Consider the following 20,221-nt stretch of genomic DNA (forward strand, 5'->3'; position numbering starts at 1 on the left):
GGTCAAGCACGCTAATTGACTTTTTTAAAAGTGTTCACATTGAACTGGTAGCCCTCGGCTTAATCGGTACCCAGAAAGTAGCCCTCGCCTTCAAAAAGGTTGGTGACCCCTGATCTAGGGTATACCTGTTTCTGGATATTTTTTGTATATTGTAAATAATCACTTTTATATACACCATAGGTTAGACACAAATACAATTGCGTTTATAAAATTGAGTTCGACATGATTATTGTATGTTTTATTCTAGTTGCAAATAATAAATCTCACTCTCTTTCTCTCTCCTCTCTATTTGTGCCACGCGATGTCAGTATTGAAGAGATCAACTATTGAAAATTTTGCGGGAAAAGCCAAAGTGTATACTGTAAATATAAATGGGAAAAACCAAATATATATACTTAAACCAAGTGGGAAAAACCGGCACAAACAACCATATTCGAATGATGGAATGCAGCAGTACAGTACAGCAGTAGGCAGGTAGGGTGGAACGTTACCGTATGCAGTATGTAATTATCGTATGTAAATACCGTATGTAAATTGTTTTTATTTTTTTTGTTTACATGCTGGCGTGCCTATATGCCAAATCTAATTTTTAAAATAAATGTATTTTATAAATAATAATAAGGGATACGACGCAGACATAAGTTTGATCTCAGAAATACAATAGGCCTACCGGTACAAGTCACAATCAAACACTTGTTCCATGGGTTTTTTTTATCTTATACTGGTACCAGTACGTACTCTGAAAATCACAACATGGGAAATTATTGGGAATGGTGATGCTTAACGATAGACATGGAATATTGATTGCGGAATTGAGACTACAGGCAATAGGGCACACTATCCAAATTCCAATAATGTTTCGTCATTTGGTTCAATGAAACAAACACTTCATGTGTCCCACAAACGAGGGGCATTTAGCGTGACGACAAATGCAGCATATCGCGCCATGCTTGTCTTGATAATAATTTAAATTAATCGCGGCCGTCACATGACTAAAATTGCCGTTTTTGCTCAAAACTCTTGAATGCCACATTTTTTTCCTTCCGTAAATCGGATTACGGTATTTTTTTTCGAAGGAATTCATTGATCACGTTTTTAGATTGCGCTTCTTCGTAGTTTTTTGCGCACTTTTATTTTAACTGATATTGAGGGACAACCATGTCCAGACGTCCTCCAAAGGGGTGCAGGCTAACTCGCCATGCGACGGCGTGGTAACAGGTTAGCCTGCAACTGTGCGGAGGCTCTTCTTGTAATCACTGGAGGGAGATGGAAAGATGGCTGTTTTACTTTTACGATTTGTCTATGGCAAGTTAGCCGTCAGCCCTCTAAGAGGGGTGTCTAATCATTGGTAAAATGGGTTTCTCTGAAACGGGACAATGTCACTCGATTTGTATAGTGTGCCGTACTGACAGGACTAGTTCACTAGATACCGTCAAGTACTTCTAGTTGACGTGGCATAACCAGTTTCGCATACGTCACCCCCACCTGACTACATCATCCAACAATTAGTCACTACAACTTTACAGTGGCAAAATAAGGTCCGTCAAAGTATACGGATTGCCGTCTAAAACGCACAGACGATCACCCAAAATCAAGCAAGCTATTTCTCTCATTTTCTCATCGTAACGATCCCAATATGAGAGAGATAGCTGGCATTAGCGAGTTCGTCATCGTCGGCGGAGATGTCATTTTGGGTGATTGTAGCTTTTCTTTGGCAAGCTCTACGACATGATTTTGATGTCGTAGTGACGTAATGTTTGGATGACGTAGTCAGGTGGGGGTTAGAAATAAGATATACAAAAAATTTTTGGGCCACGCTAACTAGAAGTACTTACGGCGTTCAGTGAACAAGCGCCTTGAAATTCGACTAACATACTGCTTGACTGACTTTGACTCCGGTACTGAATTAGGAATGTACCGTAAGTTTCAGAATTTTGAATCGAAGTGATTTGAATCAACAGCAATTCAAATCAGAAAAAAATGGCTTCATTCTATTTAAAAAAATAATAATAATTTAGTTAACACAAGGTTATTGCATGACACAGCGTCGTTGTTTCCTCACCGACCGAAAGTGTTTATTTATATTAGATGTATTTATAGCTTTTCCAAACACCTTGGGAGTTGTTATATTTCATATGGGTGGGTCACAGCTTATGAGCAATTGGAGGAACCAATTGTTTCTATGCGATATGCAAAGCGGGTCAAACTGGCTTGAAAGTCTAAAATTATATTTCTTGACAGCCTTTAAATTATTGAAATATGAGCAAAGACTTTACTGATTTGAATGATAGTATACCACTGGGATACAGTGCATCATGTTTTGGAGATGCCGAAGAGAATGAGACTTTCAGGCGTGATTCAGAATCGGAAATATCAAGAAAATCAACAAAAACATCAGAACTATTGAAATATTTCAGATTCAATGGAACTCCAAGTTCTATTTGCGTACATCCAAGAACATTTCTTGAAAAATCACCGTTGGAAAATAATGAAAGGTAAGTTTAATGAAATACCAGCTAAAATACTTTTGATATATAATATATACTGATATAGGATTTCACGTCTTTGATTTGCTGGGATTGAACCATTAAGTCAATATTTGACAACCGTTCATTCACTTTTGACTAAGAATCATAGTCTGGGCCACAATCACATTTAGCACCCTTGAGTCCAGAGTCAGAAGCGAAACAGAAATTTTGAATTTTTCGGAGTTTTCAGTCCTAGTCTGAATTTCATACTTCTATTGTGGTGTTCGGAGTCAAAGTTTTCAAGCAGAATATTTGCTAGCAGGAAGTCTGGAGTCAGCAAGGGTAAATTTTATTAATTATGTGGCTCAAAGTTTGGAATCGGGGTCAGCTATGAATTTTCTCATACTTTATGGCCCTAGTTGTTGTGCAATCAATCTAAATGTCTACTAGCTACTTTATACTGACTATATATACCTATTTTTATGTCCTATGTTTTTTGAAACATTATATTTAGTCTTTCAACTAAGAGAAGAAATGTTCTAATTGAGAAAAATGGAGAAAACACTGAAGGAAAAACAATAAACAATGATTTTACAAAACAAAAAACATCAAACGAAAGGTATTCATCAAAGACAAAAAAGAAATTATCATCTATTCAAAATGGTAGAAAAGCGATGCTACCTGTGGAGAATGGCAATAGTCATTTGCAAATCCTTCATGAAAATGAACATGATGAAATTTCGGACCCAACTCGAAACAATGACAAAGAAAATGATTTACAATGCTCATTGTTTGAGTCTGATAAAAATGATGTTTTATTTGAGTCAAAGGGTCAAGGATGTTCTGTAAGTGGACATAGCATTGGACAAAAATCTGTGATTGGCGGTGATTTGTGTGCTGAAAAAACACCACAGAGAACACCTGTAGTTTTGCATTTTTCTTCAAATAAGGATAAAACAATGAAATGTCTTGCTGTTGATGAAATAATATCTGCAAAAACACCAAAAGGAAAGAGGAAAATGATAAAATCGGGTCAGAAATATAAAAAGGCAACAACTTCACTATGTCCTGTTGATGAATTGTCAACTTGTTTTGATAAAGATTCTCCGCCATTGAGTTCAATCAAATCTACTTCGAAATATAAACCTTCAGACAGAGACAAATCAAACATAACAAGTTCAGCTGTAAGTATTATATGAAAGTTTTCTTTCATAAATATCGCAAATAAATAAATATATATTATTCAATCATTTGTTATTATTACGAATATTATTAAGGTAATTTAATAACTTATTTATTCAATTTCTTAATTTCCTGTACGGAAGTTAAGTTTGGCAAGGTTGTGCAAGTTGCAATTTATATTCTTTTATTAAATCCAATTCCAATTTTATTACAGGATATGGTAACAAAAGAGATATCTCAATGGTCTGTAACATTTTCAAGAAATCAAGTTCATGTGGAAGGATATTCAAAGTAAATCTTAATTTTTGTAGAGTGCTTCTATGTTTTAGTTCACTGGACAAACTGACAATGTAGAACATATCTTTTATGGGACTATTTTTACAAAACTAATTCTTAATTTAACAAAGTCTTGTGGCCCTTAGGGATGGGGAGTCTGAGCTGGAGCCGAGCTCACCAAAAAAGTTGGGAGCCGGATCTGGAGCTAACACAAATCTAATTATTTTTTCACATTTATAATATTTTTATTACTTTATAAGTTTTATGATATTTATCCTTTACCTCTTGAAATTTTTTGTTTCATTGTTTAGTTTCTACTATTCAATTAAAAGTTTCTTGTTAAATATGTATCATTAAAAGTTTAAAGATTACTTTTAAGAAATTGAAAATTTTATCATGGTTTCAAGTCCCACTTTCGTGAAACTGCATTTGGGATGATGTTTAATGGTAGAGGTCATATCAAAATCACAATGGCTCTGGAGCCAAGGCCAGCTTAGAGGTATAAAAAAAATGGTGGTATAAATCTGCTTCCTTTCTGTTATAGCCATCCTTTTCAACAAAATATATTTCATTAACGAAATTCTTGCCAGCTAAGTGAAATCTTTACTTTTACGACCAAATTTTTTATTTTCATCATCTTTATAGGGAAGAAAATAACAAACAGGTACTTTTTCGTACAAGTTTCATAGTCGATGTTAAAAATGGAGGTAGAACAATAGTGACATCCGGTGGATCAGTATATAATCTTTCAGGAAATATGCTTGTTCAGGCATCTGTAAATGCAGGAGTTCCTTTAAATACTGCGAACAAATTTGTGAAAGGTTTTCCATCTGGATGGAGAACATTTGGTAAACGGCATGTCAATTTAAACAGGTAATTTATTATTCTCTTGTTTTGTTAGAGCATAATTTTTACTTGATTAAATTTTATTATAGTCAGGGGGAACCAAACCGGAGAGATTCTGGTAATCTCAACAAAATAATTCTTTTATTTTAGTCACTGCTTGTGCAGAGCCTTGTTTATAGCGAAATGCATATAGATCCATATTCACAAAATAGTATTTACTCAATAAAATTAAAAGAAAACACAACACTGAAAAGTGGAAAATTGTGCAACTGGTGTTCAGGAGTCCCCATTCAATGACATCATCACTCAGTATTTGACAATGAACTAAATCGCATAATTACGGTATTTTTAATGTTAATTTTCCATCATGTTTTGCGATTACGTGAACCACCCTACTGCATCGAGAAGTCCAGCAATCTTCTCGCACAAATTAATCCCGTGTGGGATTCGAACCTGCAAACCCACTCAGTTTTATCACAGGTGCGGTGGCGAGTGTATTCCTAACGTTTAGCACGATGCTCCGTACCGCTGAGCTATCTTGGGTTCAAAGTCCATGCCACGACTTCACCCAGGGTGAAATAATTTGGGTTCAACAGAAAAGATTTCAGTCCTTCCAATAGTAGTAGCTTTTTATCTATTGTTAGATATCAATGACTTGTTTTGAGCTTTGTTTAGAGCAGGGGTCATCAACGCGTTGCCCGCGGGCACCAAGTCGCTCACGAAGACCATATGAGTCGCCCGCAGGTCTGTTCCAAACTAAGCTTAATAACGGCTCTTATAAGTAAGCTACAACAATTAAATTTTGTCCTGCTATTTTAGTATAAATCACACTTATATGGAACTGAAAATAACACTATATTGATTATTGTAACCATCAACCTTATTTTTATTTAACCCCAGTAATGTGACGATTCAATTAACACTCTTCCAATTATGACATCACACTGAGATCACTTTCCACGAACCCGCGCTTTTTCTTGTCCGTTGGTTAGCGGAGCAGTAATAACACAAATATTGATTCCAAAGAAAAATCCATCATTTTCACGATGAAGGGTAGGTGGATATATTTATACCACCATAAAAACAGCCTGCGTGTGTCTCATTAGTGGGGCGATTTTAGCGACGGCAAAGCCGAGAGATATTTCACATCTTGTCACGTAATCTTCCGCGCTAACTACCCACTGGTCAGCACAGTACGGACAGAAAAGAAAAAGCTCGCGATTCAAATCATACAGCAATCCTATTTTACGAGACCATCGTTTGTTTCAACTTATCCTTTCGAATCAACATTTTTGACAAACTCAGGATAGGAGGAGATTTACATATTTATCCCGGAGGAGAAGATAGCCGATAGGACGGCTTAACCATATGACAAATCAGGAAGGAAGCCTTAACCGACCAGCGGTTACCTGAACCACCCAAAGGCAGCGAGGAGTCCAGCAATCCTTTCGCACATAACTATTCCCGCATGGGATTCTAACCTGCGAACCTAACGCTTAACACGACGGGTCATAGCGACGCGACTCACTCCACCATGAACAAACTTGGAACACGCCTCACTGATGAAAATCTGCAAGACTCGGTCAGAGTTACAGTGTCAAGTTACACGTCGGAGTATAATACTATGCAACATTTGATAGTACAACTGTTAAGTCCATTTTATCTTAGACTTGTGCAGAGTGTTTGTAAATAATTCAAGTACATTGTTGTTTCCTATGAAAATCAATTTAACACTCAGTTTTGAAATATGAGTGGTATTGATAGAAATTTATTTACAACGTTGTGATAATCGTTTGATTTCCTGAAGAATCCTAAAGTTTATTAGTGTCTATACTTCCCTAAATACCAGTAATTATATCAATAATTGAAGCTTAATCGAGCAACTGATTTTTTTAGAAGTGTACATTGAACTGGTAGCCCGCAGCTCAATCTGTACCCTAAAAGTAGCCCTCGGCTTCGAAAAGGTTGGTGACCCCTGGTTTAGAGCAATAAGTGTGAATAAGCGTCATATGAAAAACTTAAATATTTATAATCTCTCGTACATTATCTATAATGACATTTATATTTTAGTTCAGACAGCGGAAGTTATCAAGGCCAAACTTTTGCTGCTTCTGATGAAATTAACCATTCTCATGAAATAAGTCAAAGTACGAGAAGAACTAGAGCATCCGAGTGAGTTTTCTAAGTAATGCCGCCTTGCCATCGTTCAAAAATGAGAAAGTGCTTTTCAACAAATCATATTTTTGCAGAAACTCCGATCGGCCTTTTCATATGTCACTTGATGAAACAAATAATAATCACAGCCACAGGACCAAAACCTCAGGTAATGGCAGTTTTTTTTTAATGGGGGGACTAAACAGAAAAATGATTGAGATATCTGCTTTAGTGTTAGGAGGAGAAATGTTTGAAACCGCCGATTTGCACCCGCAATGTGGGCCGTAGACAGTTTTTTGGAGGGGGTGTGAAGCTAATAAAAAATAAAAATATTTGTTAGCTTCGATCTTGCTTGCCTTATTTTGGATATTTACATTTTTTTATTATCGTATGTACCGTACACGTATTTTCAACTTGTTTTTTGATTGAAACATACTTTTGCTTTACTATCTGTTATCTGTAGCTTATTGTTAGCTAGTTATCTTTGAGGTGAGGATCTAGACTTGACAAATTTTAGGAAGGTGCGGCTTAAAAGGTTAGGGAGCCACTGTTCTAAACAGTATGGAATGACAACAAGATATAAATATTTAATAATTACAGCCTACAGTTCTTTACTATTTTTTTTAATCTGTGTCAGATCCATCGGATATATTTCTTCTATCAACACTGCCAAAATCATCATTTTCTCCTGCTAAGCCAGATGTGGGAAAATACGCTTCAGCTTTAACTCCTGTCACTGAAAATAGCTTCCACGAACGTAAGTACATTTATATGTTTTTGTTGTGTAGCTTATTAATGACCATTCCAACATCTGTCAGCCGGAATTCTTTATTCCTAAACTTGGGATTAGTTAAATTCTGTTATTCAAGTCTATGTCTGCTGTTTTTTTTGTTGTTTAAGTTGTTTAAACTGGTTAGGTCAGTGCTTGAACTAGGGATGGGCGAACTATGGCCCGGGGGCTGCATGTGGCCCGGCAAAGAATTTTATGCGGCCTTCCACTCTTGGAAAAAGTTGTGAAAACTTCTTGCTGCTACAGATAAAATTTTGATATATTTCAAAGCTATACTAAAATGATCTAAGCTGTGTTAAGATAATAGTATGTTTCTTTCATCTCTCTCGTTCAACAATGTGAGCCACCATCAAATTTGATAGTCAATCATAGTGAATGAGAATAGTAAGTGTGGAGCCATATGCGGCTCTTTGCAAAAAGGATTTTCTAAATGCGGCAGTTTCAGGAAAATATTGCTCACCCCTATCTTAATCTCACCCACACCCTGGGTAAGATGGCAGGCATGTGATCTTGTCATCAAAGGTAAGTCTAAAACACTTAAACCACTAGGTACTCATGGACATCAAAAATACTGTCAATGCTGTGACGTTGTTTAGCGTGTGGATCTTGATTTTCATAATAATTATGTTCATTGAGGTATTTTATCCACTAGTTCAGTAGTCATGCTTAGCTTGAACAGATGTATGTTATTTTGCTCATCAATATTTTTGCAAATTGTATCATGAATTACCTATTAATTAACGACATTTGGTTCTTTCAAATTCTTTTATTTTCCTCTAGAATGGAAACGACAAAAACTCAATTCAAAGAATTGATATATTTTGCATTCTCTTCCAGAGCCAGCTGATATACCAAATGCCGATTGTTCTGCTACCATTGTGTCTGCAAAGACTGTTTCGCAGAAGAAAAACGTTGATCGTGGTCGTTCTAGACGTACAATCCATACAACAAGTACAAGTCCATTACAGCAAGAAACAGAAGCAAAATCCTTGAGCAAAACCTGTCGCAAAAAGAAAACATCTTCAAATCATTTTTATTATCCAGACGTCTGTGAAATTGAGACTACAAAAACTCCTAAAGTATGAATACAATCCAGTTTTTGTAACAGAGAATAGTGAGGATATGTAGTTCATAATAAAGATTTATCTGAGTGATATGAGGTTCTAGACTTACGGTAACTACTTTTCCTATTTAGTATGGAATTTATTATTCATTTAAATAACGGGGAGAAGAAAAGCCAATTAGATGACTTAATAATATATGTATTTATTACAAATAAAATCCTTTCGCCTGATTAACTACTCATGCTGGGCATATAATTGGAGGAAGTCTTTAACTGACCAATGGCTACACAAACCACTGTATGCGTTGAGTCCAGCACTTCTCTTGCATATACATAATCATCATTGTTTTTGAACCCAGAAAGGGAATCAGATGAACTCTAATAAACATTTCAGGTGCTTGAAGAAACCCATGTACAATTATTATATGCATATTATGTGAATATATGATTATATCGGTATCTGTGATCATGAAATATGCCAAAAAATATTCAAAACATTGTCTGAAGAAACTGAAAATGAACGAGCCAGAAATATGTTTTCATGTTAAATTTGACACAGAACATTTGAAGGTCTTTCAGAGAACCCTACTGAAACACATTGTGTATTTGATTATATTTAAACAAAATGCCTATAATAATACAGACTCTCATTTTTAATGTAAACTTGTGGAACTCCTGGACATAATAAAATATTAAGTATTCCAATAAAATATTTATTTTAGAATTTTCTGTTACGCTAAATTTTTGTATAGTAATTTGTAATTTCTGTTATAGGCACCATCAAATAAGAAATTGTCTGTAAAGTCCAACCAAAAATCTACACTCATAAAAAGAAGGACAAAACTCCCCAGCAAAAATTGCCTTCCAATTGAAGAAGATGAAAATGCACCGGCTCTTATTCATGAGAAACATAAACACAAACCAAGTAAATCTACTAAAAGACATAAACAAAGAAGAAAGTCTGCCAAAAACCTTTACAACACACCCGTCGTCAAATCAGCGGAACTGTCGACAACGAAACAAGAAAATTCTGTCATTGTGGCTGGCGATAGAGAGGATGGGAATAGAAACATTGTAAATGTCTGTAATGAAATGGAAGAGAGTAAGAAAAATATTACAGCAGAATTTTTTGTTGTCGATGATAATTCCAGTGGAATTACGAAAAGTAAAAGCAGTGTGAAAGAAATTGATCAAGGTAGAGTTAAAAAAAATACTATAATGTTGAATCGTGTGTTTTAAATCTGGGAGCTAGGGACGTAGCATTCTGGTGTAGCTGATGAGCTGGAGTTGGGGCAACCAGAAATTTGAGTGGCTCTAGCTTCTAATCTAAATATTTTTTCACATTTATGATATTCTAATACTTCATACAAACAACAAAATGTATCTTTTTCGGCTTATAAATTTTGTCTGAAATTTCATTCGTTTATTATTAATTTAAAAGTTTCAAGTTAAATTTGGATATATAAAGTCTTCAAATTTGAAAGCCCTACATCAGAGTTTAGAGTCAGTCACACTGCTGCGAAACTGATTTTGGGTTGATATTTCATGGTAGTGATCATATCCAAAAAACCTCAATGGCTATAGAACCGAAGCAAGAGTCCAGCTTTGACGTAAAAAAAATGAATCTCTTGAGCCAAAACCTATGCAATTCCAATACTGGTTTTAGTATTGATTTGCAACAAATGCAATAGATGCAAAGAAGAAAGCTTGAAAAACATTTCCAACTGAAGATTTTCTCCATAAAGTGATTTTCCAGCTATTTCTGTATTATAAGATTCTTTCTTAGTTTGGGGCACACCCTATTTGCAAGTGTTGAGGGTGGGAACTACTTGAAAATGACTAGATATTTTACAATTGCGCAGTGAAATCAAGGGAGACATGTCTCCCGATGTCTGTATTCTTACTTTCCATTCACTTTGCTCTCACAGAATATTTTAATGCTAGTTTCATTTGTATTTTCTGCAGAAAATACTGGCAAACCTACTGCTTCAATTGACTTATCCTCAGAAACCTTGCAGATTTCATCGACAAGAAGGAGGAAAATATTAGGTGATGTATTATAGAATAGAAGTTTAGAATAGAATTTAAGTTTTTATATAGTTTGCTTTGTAAATGGTAAACTTCGCAAATTACACTTTTTATTGGATGGAGTGATTTTTTATACTACTCATTTTGCTCTTAACATGGCTTTGCACAAGCAACTACTGCTAGGTAAGAATCCAGAATCTTTCCGGTTTGGTATTGACCACCCTATTTATTTCACACTGGGTGAGTTGGTGGACATGGGATTTGGACCCGAGATTCTAACCTGTAATACCATCATAGTGAAATCCTATGATTTACAGATCAGCTATCTTCAATTTTTTTTTCATCTCTTCTCTGACTGTTTTAATCTACACATATTTAAAGTTTTTTCTTGATCATTTCTGTTAACATAGCAAGGTACAGGTTAACGTAATTTGGGCTGTGAACACAAAGTGTTCTGTCATTTCTTTCACAATATTAGATGGTATTTTACATTCATCAGGAATATTTTAAAGGGATAATTATGGATTTCGGAATCTGAGCCAAAATCATATTTTTAAACCACCCGTAGGTCAGACTTTGAAGTTATTGTATCTAGTATGGTAGTAGAACATTTTCTTCAAGATAAATTTTTTGTTCAATTTCCTACCATTAGGAAAAATTTGACATCAATTACACTAATCAAATTGAATTTAGATCGAGAACGAATTTCATCCACGAGAGTACGAACACGCAGTTATAAAGTACCCATCACTCCACTAGTTGTCAGTGATGTTTGCAGATTGTCAAATCATTCCAAAATTGGCTGTGACAGAGATATACCTGCATTGGAAGCAAATGTTCATATACAAGGTATAATAAGTCTACCTAACAAATAAAATGAGGTCTATTTTTATCACTGAAGAGGGGATTTTTCCATATGGTCCTTCAAATAAGACAGGCAAAAAAACTCTGTTAGCCAATTGAGCACCAATATGCATTCATAATTTTTATAGTCAGAATTAGGCACCACACACAGAATTAACTGTTTTAACTATTCTGAACATTGAATCACTCGCCTCAAAAAAGTTTTAAACAACCTTTCAGTGGAAAGATTGAAATAATCTGTGGATACTCTGTGATTGTGATAAGCACTGTACGTTCATGGGTTAGTTATCAGCTGTGTTGTCTAGTTTGGTCCCATTTACCCCTGAATTCACGAAATCCAAGGATCTGAATCATCTTATCAGGTGAAGTATCCATATGGACATTCATTGCACAGTTATAATTGTCATGGGGTTTTTGAAAAAATTAAGACAAACAACAGCTGGCAGTACAAGTTACTTGGTAAATAATAGTACATGTGATTGGCAGATCCAGACCTTTTTGTGTGGTTGAATACATTATAAAATATATCGTCCCAGATATGGAGTTAAAACAAATCATGCTTGAGGAGACTTGTGTGCGAATAAGTAAGCCGACCCTAGAAAAAATAAATTAAGCATAGTCACCCAATGTTAAGAATTATGATATATGATAAAATGATTCAATCATGTGTGCTAGTAATTTTGTCACGAAGTATTGTCGTGAAATCCACTCTTATGGAGTGTTTCCATGCCTGTGTTGAGTTTGTTTATATGACAATTATTCGTGCCTTCCACTCAGAACAAGGTACTGTACAAGCAGTCACTGATATCTAAATATAAGTAAGGAAGTACTATTTTTGGAAGGACCGAAATCATTCTGGTTCTGCATTGCGTACTCAATTTGTGACACTCTGAGTGGGGTGGTAGATATGGGTTTGCGCAGTGGCCCCCAACCGCTAGTTAAAAAGCTAATAAATATAATTGGAAAAATGGAAAGACCGGAATTTTTCTCATTCGGCCTACCCAATTCATTACATCCTGACACGTATTAGAACCCTAGATGTGTAACCTGTGATGCCATTATAGTTAAGTCTAATGCTTTATTCCCTATCACGCTCACTTTAAACATAAATCAGCAAATCGAAAAGAATTTGTATAGCCTAATTATATTTTATCAACATTACAGTAATAAAGACAAAAAGTATGAAGCGAGAAAGAGAGAATGGCGATATAGCAAGACCGAAAAAAAGAAGCAAAAAATCTACAACATCAGACACAGAGGATAATGAAGTTGAATTAGTAACATCAACTGAAAAAGTTTCTAAAAATAATTCCAAAATTAAAAAGCAGGCTGAAGACAAAAGTTCAAAGAAAATAACGACAAAAGTAGAAAAAGCTGTTAGGAAACCCTTGCAGGAAAAGAAGTGGACAGCATACCAACATAGGAAATTGAGAAAGTATGATTTCTTTTCCAGCGCTCGTTCATACTTCTTGCTCGCTACAAACTAGGTCTTATTCGATTATCCACTGACTTAATAATATGCAAAGAGCTACTGCAATGTAGAACAGTGGTTCTCAGATGGTGGGCGCCAGGGATGGCCAATACCGAATAGTTCACTATTTCGAATACATTCGAAATTATTTTTTTCGAATATGAAATTTCGAATACTTCGAAAATAAAATCCACTAATTGAAGCTTATCTAAATGTATGTAGGAATTTCCATACAATAAGCAATGGAATAACTGCTATCTACAAGTTACAACCTAGCTATATTACCAGGCATTTCATATTTGCAGATTATTGCAGTATATATTTTATATACCATGAGTCATGTTAACAGAATTAAATTAATACGACAATAGTGGTATCGATGATGGATTTGAATATTTGCGCAACACAAAATCAACCTAGTAAAACGGCCATACTTTTAAATACCAACCATTATCCAAATTATTTGTCGAAAAGCGGGATAAAGTACGAGGTATTTTTCCGACTTGTGACAATTTTTTCGTGAGTACAAAAATACGAATCAAAAATTAATTATATTTGGGAACTTTACCACATATTTTAAGTCCGCAGATCGCCGTTGTATGTTTGAGTAATAATACTTTTATTATTTCATAAATATGAAAATAGGAATCAAAAACTATTTATAATCGGGTAGTTTACCACACATTGTAAGCTCACAGATAGCCGTTGTATTTTGTAAATACGAAAATAGGAATCAAAAATTAATATCAATCGCGAGTTTGCCACACAATTTATGTCCACAGATTGCCGTGATATTGTGCCGAATATAATTAGTTTTGATTCTTATTTTCATACTCACGAAAACTTGTCACAAGTTGGAAAAAGAATTTATATTTTATCCCGCTCTTGGGAACTAATTTGTATAATGGTTGCCATTGGTTTGTATTTAAAAGTATGGACTTTTTACTAGGATGATTTTGTGCTGCGCAAAATATTCGAATCCATGACCGATACCACTACTTAAAATGCCTTACCGTGTTAATTTAATTCTATTATCATAACTCAAATGTTGGTAAATCGGGCAGTTTACCACACATTTGAAGGCCACAGATCGCCGTTGCATTTTAGAATTATTAGTTTCATTATTTTGTAAACACGAATCCGAAATTATTTATAATTGGGCAGTTTACCACGTATTTCATGTCCACAAATACCCGTTGTATTTGGCATTAATACTTTCATTATTTTATCAATATGAAAATAGGAATCAATATTTAATAATATCGGTCAGTTTACTACACATTTTATGTCCACAGATTGTCGATACAACCATGAGTTACGTTGAACAGAATTAAATTAATACGGCATGACATTTTAAATGTTGGTCATGGATTGGATTATTTTGCGCAACAAAAAATCATTCTGGAAAGGATTGATACTTTTAACTATCGTTATCAGAATTATTTGCCTAAAATTATTTTCTAATAAATCGACTTGTTTTTCCAACTTGTGACAATTTATTGGATATCGTAACAATTACGGCTATAAATACCGTATTTCCCGGCTAATAAGTCCACATGGCAAATAGGACGATGTCTATTTTTAGCACTCAAAAAAGGGGTTTTTCCATATAGTCCTCCAATAAGACGGGTAGAAAATTCACTAATAATTTTATATGTTTAGAACCAGATCATGTTAGTTTGGTAGAATCATACTCACAGAATTAACTATTTTTAACAATTGAGCGGTAAATTTAAGTTGTAAAGCGGCAATCATTTTGGACAACCTATTAACCCGAATGTTGAAATAATTTTGGAATGTGATAAGTACTACACTGTACGTCCACGGGTTATTTCACAGCTGTGTTTTCCTGTCCCTGTCGTGTTTTGCTGAATCGGCAAAACGAAAGGGTCACAAATCACTTTATCTTGGTGGCCGTGTTTCTCTTTAAAGTAACGATAACCGGTCTGCGATTAAATATCATGATTGGCAGACCGTGAGACCCAAATATAAGGTTACACAAATCATGCTTGAGAAGACTCATGCGAATAATAAGCAGGCCACATAGAAATAAAAGAAACATACTTTCTCAATTTTTCGACGTAATGGAAATGAATTTGTAAATTAAAAGCCTCGTACACGAATGTCGGCAATGTCCACCCACGCAAACGTGCAAATGTGTCGCAACACTATGCGACGTACGGTCGCACAGAATATAAACAATCAAAGTGCCGATTTAAAAAGTCGTTTAAAGATTCCCGTAAAACGAAACAACACGTTTACGGCGAAAAGTGGCTACTATTCGGAATTATTCGAAAATCAGCCGAAAAGGTATTCGAATACCTTGATATTCGAATACATTCGAATATTCGATTCGTTTTGGACAACCCTGGTGGGCGCGCCCCACAATTGATGCGTAGACAATTTCTTGAGCGGGCGAGAAGCTAATTAAATACCTAATTAATTAAAGCTAATTAAATGTTTATTAGATTTGATCTTGCCTGTCAATTTTTTTTATATTTACATTTCAAAACTTCTCTCATTATTTACGTTCTATCCACATATTTTCAACGTGTTTTTTGAATAAAACATACTTTCACCTTGCTATTATTTGCGGCTTATCGTTAGCTAGTTATTTTTGAGGTGGTGCGTTAGACTTGACAAATTCTGAAATGAATTGAAAAGTTTGAGAACCACATCTTTCCAGTTCCGCGTTACCAACCAAATTTATTACACCCTGGGTGAAGTGGGTAACATGAGATTTCAACTCGGAATGTTCTCGAACTGTATTGCCAACACAGCAACTGCCCTTAACTGCTAGGCCATCTGCGCCGCCTGAATTTAACTTTCAGTTGAGGTTAATTTTTGTTATTATACAGGCTTGTTAATGAAGGTCTCAACTGGGAAGATGTATCAAATAAAATGGGCTTCTCTGCAGAGGAATGTGAAAAGGCTTATAATGAAAGATTATCATCTATGAAACGGACCAAAAAAGTAAAAGGTATGTCAAAATTTATCAGGGGTGTGAAGTTGATCACTGGGGTTAGCCATGGATATCCCAAATGAATTAGAAATTGATTGTAGAAATTGTTATATTCAATAAAGTAAATTCTGGTCAGATATTATACACTAATTTAAGTTCGGACACTGTAAAATATGGAATTTCATAAAAATGCACATGAAAAGACAGAATATATATTGTGCGATTTTAGATTTATTTCTTATTAACATACAATTTCTCTGTTGTACATGATCTAATATAAAATATTTTCCATATTTTAGTTTTTGAAAATATTATTTCGGTTCGTATTTGACATAGTAATTTATTTGATTTTGGCTAATACTAAATGGACTGCTAGCCCCTTCTTGTTCTAGTAATTTTATACTTGACTGAAGTCTATAGTTTCTGAGGTCATAGCACAATTATAAGTATCATATCCCATATGAGGAGTGCTGGACTCCTCGCCATCGTAATGATGGTACGTGTTATTCGATTCTTGTCTTTCTCCGCCATCCAAGTCCATGCATCTGAATTATATTACTGGTTATTTTTTCCATAGTCAAACAAGAGGCTGCGTTTCCCCATATGACTTAGCTAACTACTTGAATTGATAGCACCCACTATTGGGACTCACTCAATGCAATGCTCGATTCCATAGAGCTGGGAAGTTCTGTTGGAGCTTTAAGTTCAAAAAATTGATGCTCCATATCTGGAGCCATTACGATTTGGACCAACTCCACGAAATATTTTACTTTTCGCAATAGATGGCTTTTATTTACCTTTCAATCTTTCCAGTTCATTCATCAGCAGGAGAAAAGAAAGGACCGGTGGAAATTACCGCAAGACCTGGAACATTGAAACACAGGAAACAAGTTCATGAGGCTTTAGAAGTTTTAAAGAAACCTAGACCTGAATATCAAGATTTTTTTTCTGCAGATGTCGGACAAGATGAGGATAATGTAAGTTATGTGTGATGTGGTTAGAAATATCTAGAACTGTAGTTAGGGAGGCCAATTTTAGATTTATAAAACGGTTTGAATCAAAGTTGTCGCAGCGTCCAATCAGTGGCGTTATTTGAACATGTGATGTCATTATAGTTGAGTCTAACACTTTAGATGCTTCGCCACCGCACGCCCAAACTCAACTCTTCTTGACCTGCAATTGAAACAAGATGTCACCATGTGGCATCTAAGCATTTTTCATCTTGACCTTTTATTTCAGATATTTTCTTCGAACATGTTCAAAGCTTCAGAACAAAATTATTTTGTACCTTTGACCCCAAACATGAGAGCCGCTGTTTCAATGGATGCAACATTAGCTACACCTGCCTGGTTTAAGACTCCAACTTCATCAAATAATCATTGCAACTGGAGTCCAATGACAGACGCACAAACTCCGGCCGAATTGAAACAAATATTCTCTCCTGAACCCGATGTTTTTGTGGATAAAGATAAACAAAGGTAATGAGTAGTATGTTGTAAAAAAATTTCTCATCGGGGGCCATAGGAAACGAACGAAATTTGAAAAAATAAAATGAATGCAATAGCATTCTAGCAAATTCTTCATCTTAAATCAGTGTCCCCTAGCCTATGGGAACCTTGGGTTGGACCAAAAAACTTGGTTGCCTGAAAATTTTCCTGGGTCGTTTGTTTTTTCAACAAGAACTTTTTTGATTTTATTTTCTAGTAGATTGTATTTTATATTTGGCATTGAAGTGTTGCTCAATAGTAGTTGTATATGTAAGAAATATCAAAGAATAAAAACTTGGCAGCTGCTGTTTTGCTTAAGTGAATCCACGCCACAATTTCAAAAACTCGATGATTGCAAACAATCGCAGCTTTCTTGCATTGTCGTAGTTTCTTGGAAATAAACATCATATAAAAAAGGATAGTTTTAATTTAGTCATTTTATTTTGAGGCCATAAAAGCATTACACGTCATATAGTAAATTATCGGCATATCCTTGGGTAGCGTGGGTATCATATAAAAAAGGATAGTTTCAATTTAGTCATTTTATTTTGAGGCCATAAAAGCATTACACGTCATATAGTATATTATCGGCATATCCTTGGGTAGCGAGATTTCAAAAATAATTATTTTTTTTTATCAAAATGATCCCATAGGTTCACTACTTTGTGTCCAATAGTAATATTACAAATTTCTAAATCAAATAAAAAATAATCATCAGTCACTGTCGATAATGGTGAATCGGTGAAATATTTGAATATAAGTTTTTCAGTTTCTTTTCAATATTAACCATCCTCCATTTTTCTTTGTCCAGGAAAGAAGCAGATCGTGTTATTGTTCAAATGAAGAAGAAAATGATGAGAGGAACATTGATTGAATATGACAATGCAAAGGTAGGAATTGACAAAAAAAACGTATTTCTCATTTAGTTCTATAGTTTTTAACTGACGACGGACTTTTGACTTTTTCGTACCTTCACTTCAAACAAGGCGTGGACTGATTCGTAAAGAGCTAATATTTTTGGACCGCCCGCCCAATTTATTACATTGTTGTAGGTTGAATGATAGGCATACTGGTTGAACCCGGGCACCACTAGCCACCAAGCCATCTTCATAGAACAAGATTTCTCATAATAGACCATTAGCCACGTTCGGGGCTCAGATATGTTCTCAGGGGGCCTTCAAAAGACCTTCACTGGGTATTATTAGCAATGACTAATTTGTTCAATTCTTTGACTGTAATGCATTCTTGGGGGCTCCCGAAGTATGCGAACCAAGATGGCGGACATCTGAATGTAATATGTGTACTACTGCACTACTACTACTACTACTGCACAAAACGATTCAATATATTCCTAGAAACAAAATAAAGATCCGAAGAAAAAGAGCGACCAACAAGCTGATTGGAATTCAAATTTGGATTTGGAAACATTAAAAAAATTCCAAAATCAACAGAATGACAATAACAATAATGATGACGACGACAGTGATAAAGATGAATACTTCGATTGTGATTGAATCACTCAATTGGATAAAAATGGAGTCTCAGTTTTTTACTGCCTATGCTCCTGAACTAGGCGTTTTAAGTTTGAACATCTATGCATTGTATCATATACATACTAGAGATGTCACAAATTTTAAAATTCTTTCGAATTACTGGCTTTTATTACAATTGCTAGTTTCAAACGGGTCCTCAATCAGGGGTAAATTCTATAGGCTCTGGGGCTAGATTTTACAAGCAACAAAATTCATGCTTTTCTATCTTGCTAAAATAAGCCATCAGTTCCATTCCAGCACATGATCAAATACTGCCGTTATCCACATAACAAATTGCAACATTTTTGGGATTGCAACATCATCTGTTGTAGGCAGAATAAGTGTTATTATGCTCACACCCTTATATCTGGTAAGTCATCATGGGTATTTTTATACATGATAATCCATACCAGTGATTTTCCAGTGCAGCTAGCCACAGCTACAGCATTCTATTGAATTCATGAAGCTTATGAAAGAGATAAAAAATCCATGGTTACAATCTGGGTTCAGATCAGGTCGGACTAGTAATATCTCTAATACATACTTAACTTGTGTACATAAACAGGGTGTATACCAGGGTGGTGCTCTGTAACCTGAACTTTTAGTGTAATATTTAGTGCTTTCATTTGATGGTAAACTTGGGATGTTTTTTTTTTGAATGTCGTCTATACTTATTTTGTTCTTCAAGATAACATTTTTGATGTTATCTTGAAGATCTTCAAGTTTTACTTCATGTGGTTATAATGTCTTGTTTTCATACGTATTTTATACTTGAATTTTGGTTGATACCAAGGTATTACTTGTAAAAGATTAAAAAATGTGCTAAACTTCATGGTAAAATGGCTTTTATTTCATTTATTTTACTTTTATTTTTAGGCTATATTTTTAGCGATTTATTATGTTTCTATGTGTAAATTAAATGTTAATGGGTATGAACACATGGGTGCGATCTTTCATGAGCTTGTTACTAAGTGCCAAGATATAGGCAATGTTATCATGGGTCATTTAACACAGTTAATGTGATTTTACCTTGATCTACTTTTTCAATTGACCTGCATATGGTGTTTATGTTTGAAATAAATGCAGAAATTAAACTCA

At 34.9% G+C, this 20,221-nt stretch overlaps 1 protein-coding gene across 1 annotated transcript; it reads left to right on the forward strand.

The window, feature by feature from the left end:
• Positions 1-326: 326 nt before the first annotated feature.
• LOC120335612 (uncharacterized) lies at positions 327-20,221 on the forward strand. Its single transcript, XM_039403141.2, has 18 exons — positions 327-474; positions 2,242-2,495; positions 2,983-3,652; positions 3,865-3,941; positions 4,572-4,799; positions 6,843-6,944; positions 7,022-7,095; positions 7,564-7,683; positions 8,554-8,795; positions 9,554-9,974; positions 10,745-10,828; positions 11,501-11,656; positions 12,836-13,106; positions 16,001-16,122; positions 16,918-17,081; positions 17,344-17,582; positions 18,403-18,481; positions 18,947-20,221. The coding sequence occupies exons 2-18, from the start codon at positions 2,260-2,262 to the stop codon at positions 19,103-19,105; spliced, it is 3,444 nt and encodes a 1,147-aa protein (XP_039259075.2). The 5' UTR covers positions 327-474; positions 2,242-2,259; the 3' UTR covers positions 19,106-20,221.

The sequence above is a fragment of the Styela clava genome, chromosome 2, assembly GCF_964204865.1.
Source record: "Styela clava chromosome 2, kaStyClav1.hap1.2, whole genome shotgun sequence".
Taxonomy (NCBI): domain Eukaryota; kingdom Metazoa; phylum Chordata; class Ascidiacea; order Stolidobranchia; family Styelidae; genus Styela; species Styela clava.